Source organism: Salvelinus namaycush, chromosome 10 (assembly GCF_016432855.1).
Source record: "Salvelinus namaycush isolate Seneca chromosome 10, SaNama_1.0, whole genome shotgun sequence".
NCBI classification, from domain to species: Eukaryota; Metazoa; Chordata; class Actinopteri; order Salmoniformes; family Salmonidae; genus Salvelinus; species Salvelinus namaycush.
Genome location: NC_052316.1, coordinates 45,169,442 through 45,179,817, shown reverse-complemented (window position 1 = coordinate 45,179,817; position 10,376 = coordinate 45,169,442). Strand labels below are relative to the sequence as shown.

Below are 10,376 nucleotides of genomic sequence, written 5' to 3'. Positions count from 1 at the left end.
TTATTTCCATTTAAGGCACATTGTTTTATTTGATATCTTTGTCCTCGTCAAAGTCCTTGACAGGTGAGGCAATCTGGGTAATCCTGACAAGGTAAACCCCTGGTTACAACATCAACACACACACACTCCAGAAGGCTGCTCTTCAATAGACATATATAGGATAATTAAAATATGAGAGTAAACAGACTCATAATAATCACATCATTATTAACCCAATCTCATACATGCTGTACATACAATACACACCCTGCAGTGTCTTCCAGATCACTAATTACTACAATGTCTCTCTCGGTGTATTTTTCTTTCTTGGCTCTGCCTTTTGTAGTAGACTTATAAACTTATAAAGTGGCAAGTGGTCAACCATTGCTATTCATGTCCCTGTGTGCTGTGACCATCATTAAAACATCACAACTGATGATGATAATAGCAATGTTATGAAGGATGTGAGGATAGAAGTGTCAGATAGTTCAGTGATTGGAGTATCAGAAGATTAGCCTGGGTGCCAGTCTTCCTGCTCTCTGGTCAACTCCCTATGGAATTGTGATTACCAAAACAAAACAGCACAAACTGATCTGGGACCAGGCTAGTAGAAGGTGAAACAGTAAAAATAGACAGGGAGTTTTACACACAGTCCCCCTGCTCTATCCTCTCCTCTGCTGCCACTGGCAGGACCAGGTGAGAGATGCGGCTCCACAGACCACTGAACTTGTCCAAGTCCATCAAGTCAAAGGCGGCCGGCTGGTCAGAGGAAAGGAACTTGTCCTGCAGGTGGTCATCCACCATCTCCTCCACGGCACTCAGTCCCAGGCTGGCCGGCAGCTCCTCCTCACCCCCCAGCAGCACGGTGAAGATGAGCAAGGCCTCCTTGTAGGCTGCATTCTCGTGGTCACAGTAGCGGTAGAATATGATCGTGGAACCCGGGGGCAGCTCCTCAAAGCGATGGATGACGGCTACGGAATTGTTTCCCTCGAAGGCTCGCCCCAGCTGGGTGTCGATGTCCAGCTTGACCTGGTCGCTGTCCTGGCCAGCCTTGCTGGCCCCGTCGATCTGGAGGATGGATGAGATGTTGAGGGCAGAGAAGGCGGAGGCCAGACGCAGGGCAAGGCAGTGCAGTGTCTTCTCCCCCCTGCGGCCTGCTGTCAGCATCAGGCTGACTGGCTCCGTGGGCCGGGCCGTCTGGAGGTGCCTCTCCAGGTGGATCCTGCTCCTCCTCCACAGCTCAGAGCGCTGTCCGGGGAACAGGGCCTCCACCGTCTTCATCTCTCTGTGGAAGGTCTCTGTTCGGTTGAACGCTGGGTTCTCAGTGAGAGACTCAGGGTTGAACAACCTCACCGCCACGGCCAGCAGCAACCCTAGAACCCCAACGAGCATCAACAATGACGCATTACCTGTAGAAAAAGCAGAAACAGGCTTCAGTTATTTGTGGTTCTGATTTCCATGGTTTAGAATTAGTCCTGAGGGAGAATAAACATTCAAAAAATACTATAGCCTATTTCCTTGAATTGCAAGTGCCCCATCAAATCAGTCCGAGACTACCTAGTGTCTACTAACCAATGAAAACAGAAAGGAAGTGGCAGTCTTACAGGATGGGTCTCCACGTTCTTTAGTAACCCTCTGCTCTGTGATGAGGGGTGGGATCTGGGGATCTACAGCTCCATCCTTATCTTCCTCTGTAGAGCCTCTCTCACTGCTCTCCACTTGGGCAGTGGTGCTGTTCTCCTCTGGATCACGGCCTGGCTGTTCCATCACTGCAGCAGAAGGCCCCGTCTCCTTTTTTACTAGAGCCACAGGAAACACAAACAGAGGATGAACACAATAAGCAGTGCCTGGTGAAAGTATACACATCTCTTGCAAAGTCTTGCACCTCTCTGATCCAGAGGGGTTGGGTTAAATGCAGAAGACACATTTCAGTTGAATACATTCAGATGTACAACTGACTAGGTATCCCCCTTTCCCTTTCACATTTTGCTGCCATCAATTTCAATAATAAAAATGTATTAAATTAGATGTTTTTTACACAACCTACTCCACATTTTCAAAGTGAAACAAAATCCACTCCAAATCATCCATTCTGTTTGCAACAAGGCCGTTAAGTAATACTGCAAGACAACACTGCAAAGACATCCACTTTTTGGCCTAAATTAAAAACGAGATTGGGTCAAATCCAATACAACACGAGTAAAACCCTCTGCATGTTCAAGTATTGTGTTGGCAGCAGTTATGGGTATGCTTGTCACCAGCAGGGACTGGGGAGTTTGTCAGGATCAGAAGAAATATGAAAGGAACAAAACCCAGGTAAAACATTAAGAGAAAAACCCATCTCAGTCTTCTGAAAACTAAAACTATCCCAGGTTTAGAATTAAACTAAATATATTGCCAAGGACACACCATGATGGCTTTCCAGTAGGTTGAGTGTTCCAGTCTCAGTCCTGACTTAAAATTGCTTGAAAATCAGAGACAGTTTCAATATTGCTGTCCATCAATGATTCCTAAACAAATGAACTGAGCTGGAGCAAATTTGACAAATTATGGATATACACAGTGTACAAAACATTAAGAACACCTGCTCTTTTCATGAGACTGACCAGGTGAAAGCTTTGATCCCTTATTGATGTCACTTGTTAAATCCACTTCAATCCGTGTATCAATACTAGGAAGGTGTTCTTAATGTTTTGTGCATCACTGGTTTGGGGACATGAGGCTGTAGCCAATATGCATATCACATACACTTTGTCATGTAGGATATTTTTTTATTTAGGCTACATTAAACATTTATTTAAATATTATTCCAATGTTGGCCTCGCTGATCGTAGAAATTCCTTGAGATTGTGAAGTGTGATTTTTTTTACTTATCCATTTGGAAAACTGAAATCTATATTTTTTGTGTCCAACATTTTTTTTAACTTGTCCTGGAAAGAGGACAAGTGTTCATGTCAAGACCTGCAATAAGACAGAATCAGGGAATTAGATGGTACCATATTGTTGGGGGGGTGAAACATTGAACTTTTCTCACCTTCAGTATCAAGATCCTCCAAGTTCTGGCTCCCCTGACCACTTGATGTATTTGAGGGTACAGAGGAATCCTGGTTCTGGTTGCTCTGCTCTGCCGGAGTATCTATATCTGCGGTTCTCTGCTCTACCTGAGCATCTTTCTCTGTAGAGTGGCTCTCACTGCTCTCCACTTGGGCAGTGGTGCTGTTCTCCTCTGGATCACTGCCTGGCTGTTCCATCACTGCAGCAGAAGGCCCCGTCTCCTTTTTTACTAGAGCCACAGGAAACACAAACAGAGGATGAACACAATAAGCAGTGCCTGGTGAAAGTATACACATCTCTTGCAAAGTCTTGCACCTCTCTGATCCAGAGGGGTCGGGTTAAATGCGGAAGACACATTTCAGTTGAATACATTCAGATGTACAACTGACTAGCTATCCCCCTTTCCCTTTCACATTTTGCTGCCATCAATTTAAATAATTTTAAATTAAATTAGATGTTTTTCCTACCGATCTACACAACCTACTCCACATTTTCAAAGGTAAAGAAATGATAGATTTTAGATGGAGATGTCTTGATTGTGTTTGTCTTTATACCCCAGAGTTCATACTTGGTAGAAGCAGCTTTGGCAGCCATTACAGAAGTAAATCCTTTTGAATAAGAGTCTTCCAACCTTGCACAACTCTTAGGGCAACATACAGTGTACAAAACATTACATCTAAAAAGGGATTATATTTGATTGTTTTATCCTACAGATGTACTCCACATTTCCATCTACGTAACATTGCAAAAATCAGAAACTTTGTCCAAAAATGATGCAGAAAAATGTATCCATGCTTTTTCTATGTTAGACTACTGCAATGCTCTACTTTCCGGCTACCCGGATAAAGCACTAAATAAACTTCAGTTAGTGCTAAACACGGCTGCTAGAATCCTGACTAGAACCAACATTTTTTATCATATTACTCCAGTGCTAGCCTCCCTACACTGGCTTCCTGTTATGGCAAGGGCTGATTTCAAGGTTTTACTGCTAACCTACAAAGCATTGCATGGGCTTGCTCCTACCTATCTTTCCGATTTGGTCCTGCCGTACATACCTACACGTACGCTACGGTCACAAGACGCAGGCCTCCTAATTGTCCCTAGAATTTCTAAGCAAACAGCTGGAGGCAGGGCTTTCTCCTATAGAGCTCCATTTTTATGGAATGGTCTGCCTACCCATGTGAGAGACGCAAACTCGGTCTCAACTTTTACGTTTTTACTGAAGACTCATCTCTTCAGTGGGTCATATGATTGAGTGTAGTCTGGCCCAGGAGTGTGAAGGTGAACGGAAAGGCTCTGGAGCAACGAACCGCCCTTGCTGTCTCTGCCTGGCCGGTTGCCCTCTCTCCACTGGGATTCTCTGCCTCTAACCCTATTACAGGGGCTGAGTCACTGGCTTACTGGTGCTCTTTCATGCCGTCCCTAGGAGGGGTGCGTCACTTGAGTGGGTTGAGTCACTGACGTGATCTTCCTGTCTGGGTTGGCGCCCCCCCTTGGGTTGTGCCGTGGCGGAGATCTTTGTGGGCTATACTCGGCCTTGTCTCAGGACGGTAAGTTGGTGGTTGAAGATATCCCTCTAGTGGTGTGGGGGCTGTGCTTTGGCAAAGTGGGTGGGGTTATATCCTGCCTGTTTGGCCCTGTCCGGGGGTATCATCAGATGGGGCCACAGTGTCTCCTGACCCCTCCTGTCTCAGCCTCCAGTATTTATGCTGCAGTAGTTTATGTATCGAGGGGCTAGGGTCAGTCTGTTAGATCTGGAGTACTTCTCCTGTCTTATCAGGTGTCCTGTGTTAATTTAAGTATGCTCTCTCTCTCGGAGGACCTGAGCCCTAGGACAATGCCTCAGGACTACCTGGCATGATGACCCCCTTGCTGTCCCCTGTCCACCTGGCCGTGCTGCTGCTCCAGTTTCAACTGTTCTGCCTGCGGCTATGGAACCCTGACCTGTTCACCGGACGTGTTACCTGTCCCAGACCTGCTGTTTTCAACTCTCTAGAGACAGCAGGAGCGGTAGAGATACTCTTAATGATCGGCTATGAAAAGCCAACTGACATTTACTCCTGAGGTGCTGACTTGCTGCACCCTCGACAACTACTGTGATTATTATTATTTGACCATGCTGGTCATTTATGAACATTTGAACATCTTGGCAATGTTCTGTTATAATCTCCACCCGGCACAGCCAGAAGAGGACTGGCCACCCCTCATAGCCTGGTTCCTCTCTAGGTTTCTTCCTAGGTTTTGGCCTTTCTAGGGAGTTTTTCCTAGCCACCGTGCTTCTACACCTGCATTGCTTGCTGTTTGGGGTTTTAGGCTGGGTTTCTGTACAGCACTTTGAGATATCAGCTGATGTACAAAGGGCTATATAAATACATTTGATTTGATTTGGCCTCACTGATCGTAGAAATTCCTTGAGATTGTGAAGTGTGATTTTTTTTTACTTATCCATTTGGAAAATGGCAATCTATATTTTTTGTGTCCAACATTTTTTTTAACTTGTCCTGGAAAGAGGACAAGTGTTAATGTCAAGTCCTGCAATAAGACAGAATCGGGGAATTAGATGGTACCATTTTTGGGGTGAAACATTGAACTTTTCTCACCTTCAGTATCAAGATCCTCCAAGTTCTGGCTCCCCTGACCACTTGATGTATTTGAGGGTACAGAGGAATCCTGGTTCTGGTTGCTCTGCTCTGCCGGAGTATCTATATCTGCGGTTCTCTGCTCTACCTGAGCATCTTTCTCTGTAGAGTGGCTCTCACTGCTCTCCACTTGGGCAGTGGTGCTGTTCTCCTCTGGATCACTGCCTGGCTGTTCCATCACTGCAGCAGAAGGCCCCGTCTCCTTTTTTACTAGAGCCACAGGAAACACAAACAGAGGATGAACACAATAAGCAGTGCCTGGTGAAAGTATACACATCTCTTGCAAAGTCTTGCACCTCTCTGATCCAGAGGGGTCGGGTTAAATGCAGGAGACACATTTCAGTTGTACAACTGACTAGGTATCACCTTTTCCATTTTGCTTCTATCAATTTAAATAACAAAAAAATGATGAAATTAGATGTTTTTCTTACCGATCTACACAACCTACTCCACATTTTCAAAGGTAAAGAAATTATAGATTTTAGATGGAGATGTCTTGATTGTGTTTGTCTTTATACCCCAGAGTTCATACTTGGTGGAAGCAGCTTTGGCAGCCATTACAGAAGTAAATCCTTTTGAATAAGAGTCTTCCAACCTTGCACAACTCTTAGGGCAACAAACAGTGTACAAAACATTACATCTGAAAAGGGATTACATTTGATGTGCCCCTGGTGACTCGTTGGGCAGGACGCACCACCCTCTGGAGAGCCCTGCGGTTGTGAACGGTGCAGTTGTCGTACCAGAACAACTACAGCACCCGGTGTCACAGGAAGGCCAAGAAGATCAAGGACCCCGGCTACCCGAGCCACAGCCTGTTCACCCCACTACCATACAGAAGGCGCGGTAAGTACAGGTGAATCAATGCTTGGACAGAGAGACTGAAAAACAGGTTCTATCTCAAGACCATCAGACTTAAATAGTCACCACTAGCTGGCCTCCGCCCAGTACCTTGCCCTGAACTTTAGTCCCTGTCATTAGCCGGCTATCAACCGGTTACTCAATCCTGCACCTTAAACGCTGCTGTCTTATGTATAGACATGGAACACTGGTCAACTTGAATAATGTTTACACACTGTTTTAGCCACTTCAAATGTATATACTGTATTCTAGCCCATTCTATTTAACTATTGCTGTCCATATACTATTCTATCCTATGTTTTCTTCAGATATGTGGATTGAATATGTAGTATATATTGTCTATAAATTCCCCCCCACACACACACTGACATTGCTCGTTCTTAATTACATTCTTTGACTTTTTAGATTAATGTGTATTGTTGTGAATTGTTAGATATTAGTTGACTTTTGGAGCTAGAAACACAAGTATTTTGCTACACCCACAATAACATCTGCTAAATGTGTATGCGACCAATACAATTTGATTTGGGAAATCATGATAGATAAGAAACGGGTCAATTTAAACTGAACAAAAATATAAAAACGCAACATGCAACAACTTCTAAGATTTGACCGAGTTACAATTCATATAAGGAAATCAGTCAATTTGAAATAAATTGGTTGTGGAAATCATTAGGCCCTAATCTGTGGATTTCAAATGACTGGGAATACAGATTTGCATCGGATGGTCATAGATAGCTTTTTTTTTAAAGTAGGGGTACCACTTCCCAGGTGGTAGCAGAGAGAACAGTCTAGAGTGGCTGGAGTCTGACAATTTTTAAGGCCTTCTTGTGACACCGACTGGTATAGAGGTCCTGGATGGCAGGGAGTGCCTTGCGGTTGGATGCAGAGCAGTTGCTATACCAAACGGTGATGCAGCCCGTCAAGATGCTCTCAATGGTACAGCTGTAGAACTTTGAGGATCTGAGGGCCCGTGCCAAATCTTTTCAGCCTCCTCAGGCTTGTTGTTAAGTTAGGTAATTGGCACCAGGCGTGTCCATACAGCCTTTCCCTAGTTAAAGTTTACCCCATTCATAGAAGCTAACTACCTTTAGTGCCTATGATGAAGGCATCTTCTTCCCGGGGAGTTCTGTTAACAGCCCCGACGCTCGGTCTGAACGTGAACACACATTGCTTGAGGTACAGTTTTGGAAACATAAGGAAAGATAAATATATACTGTACTGTAACAAGAAAAATTATTTCTTGCTGATATGAAAGATATGAAAGATATATATATATATCAGCAAGAAATCATTTTTCCTAAAACAAAGGTTAAATTACTACACCATATCTCCATGTTACAGCGTGTATACAGAAGACAGGCGGAAGACAGAGGCAACCACCTGCGCCTATTAGCTATCTAGAATGCTGCTGTGTGTAATGAAAAGCTGCCAGAAACATGTAATAAAAACTGTCAGCTGCAACTGTGTTAAAGATGAGATTTGTTTAATTAGTTTAAGCTGGTTAAAACAGTGTACAGTAAGTGTATATTTAGCGTTTGTGAAATTATTTTGATGTGATATGAAAGTAAAGGGCTTCATGTTTCTAGAACCGTATCACAATTGAGAATCGATTCACGTTTAGATGGAGTCATTGGCTGTATTTTGCCAGAGCTAATCTACCTCTGAAAATAACACAATGTCCTTGGACCAAGGAGTAACGCAGTAGGCACGCCTATACTCTGGCTTAAAGATTTAATGTCACTTTATGGACGACCCAATAAAGTACACATAGAAGTGTGTTATTGATCTGTCACTCATTGAAAGCAAGTCTAGGAAGCTGTATATCTGTTCTATGTGCGCTATTTATATGCTTCCCCGTTTTTAGAGATTCTTCGGGATTTTGACAATAAAGCCCTTTATCTACTTCCTCATAAGATGAACCATGGATTCCTTTTATTTCTCTGTTTGCAGTTTGACGGTAGTTGCTAACTAGCTTCCTTCATACTGGATGCAGACACAAAAGTGGTAACCAGAAATTCATCTGACATTAGGGAAGTAGATAAAGGCCTTAATAATGGCCAAAATCCCGAAGTGTCCCTTTAATTTTTGTTATGCTCTTTTACTTTAGGTTTTGTACACCAGCTTCAAAAAGCAGAAAAAACAACATTTTTGGATACATATTTCGCAACGGTTTAGATGGTGCGATGATTCTGTACACTTAGTGCTTGTTTTGTCACATAAACTTAAATTAGGCAAACTGTTAGAATTTTAGCAAACAGAAAATGGCGGAACGATTTCTGTTTATCTGAAGTGATAAAGTTAGTGTTGCTAGCTATTAGTATAAACACTGTAGTGGTTATTTACCAGAATTGTTTGCATTTCTATAGTGTTATGAGTATACTTACCCACTGTATCGCCTTCCTCAGATAAATATCCGCTTAGAATTTGCCTCTTGGTACAGAGGAGCAATAAGAAATGTCGCAGAATGACCGCTCATAGCCGGAACATAGATTCGTTAGCAATTTTTTTCCAACGAAATCTATGGAACGTGTCACTTATTTCCGGTGTTCTGTCGAAACGGCCCCTCCTAGGAAACTGCTTCTGAGAACTAAGTGGCTAGCTAGTCTAAATATTTAATTTGCGCTATACGGTATAATTTATAGTGTAACCATGGATCCAGAGATTTTACTAAACAACCCTACTCAACCAGCGAGGAGGTCGACAAAACAATTGACGAATGTCAAGCATCTACACTGAGCAAAAATATAAACGCAACATGCAACAATTTCAAAGATGTTATAGAGTTACAGTTCAAATGAGTAAATCAGACACTTGAAATAAATTCATTAGGCCCTATTCTATAGATTTCAAATTACTGGGAATATACAGATATGCATCTGTTGGTCACAGATTTATAGTAAAATAAATAAGTAGGGATGTATATCAGAAAACCAGTCAGTACCTGGTGTGACCAACATTTGCCTCGTGCAGCGCCACATCTCCTTCGCAATAGAGTTGATCAGGCTGTTGATTGTTGCCTGTGGAATGTTGTCCCACTCCTCTTCAATGGCTGTGCAAAGTTGCTGGATATTGGCGGGAACTGTAGCACACTGTTGTACACGTTGATCCAGAGCATCCCAAACATGTTTAATGGGTGACTGGCGAGTATGCAAGGCATGGAAGAACCGGGACATTTTAAGCTTCCAGGAATTGTGTACAGATCCTTGCGACATGGGGCCGTGCATTATCATGCTGAAACATGAGGTGATGTCGGTGGATGAATTGCACGACAATGGGCCTCAGGATCTTGTCACGGTATCTCTGTGCCATCGATAAAATGCAATTGTGTCTGTTGTCCGTAGGTTATGCCTGCCCATACCATAACCCCCCCCCCCCCCCCCCCCCATGGAGCAGTCTGTTCACAACGTTGACATCAGCAAATCCACTCACTCACCCACACGACACCATACACACTGTCTGCCATATTCCCAGTACAATTGAAACTGGGATTCATCAGTGAAAAGCACACTTGTCCAGCAGGCCAGGAAGGTGAGCATTTGCCCACTGAAGTCGGTTACGATGCTGATCGGCAGTCAGGTCAAGACCCTGGTGAGGACGATGAGCACGCAAATGAGCTTCCCTGAGACGGTTTTGTACAGAAATTAATTGGTTGTGGAAACCCAAAGTTTCATCATCTGTCTGTGTGTCCACCCCCCCACCAATTTTTAAAAATATATTTATTATTATATATATATATATATACAGTACCAGTCAAAAGTTTGGACACACCTACTCATTCAAGGGTTTTTCTTTATTTTTACTATTTTCTACATTGCAGACTAATAGTGAAGACATCAAAACTAT

At 43.4% G+C, this 10,376-nt stretch overlaps 1 protein-coding gene across 1 annotated transcript; it reads right to left on the bottom strand.

Moving 5' to 3' along the window:
* On the bottom strand, positions 1–9,037 carry LOC120055086 (torsin-1A-interacting protein 2-like). The gene is made up of 5 exons (XM_039002982.1): positions 8,918–9,037; positions 5,634–5,882; positions 3,014–3,262; positions 1,584–1,778; positions 1–1,388 (listed from the first exon to the last, which is right to left on the bottom strand). The coding sequence occupies exons 2-5, from the start codon at positions 5,848–5,850 to the stop codon at positions 622–624; spliced, it is 1,428 nt and encodes a 475-aa protein (XP_038858910.1). The 5' UTR covers positions 5,851–5,882; positions 8,918–9,037; the 3' UTR covers positions 1–621.
* Between the last annotated feature and the right edge of the window lie 1,339 nt (positions 9,038–10,376).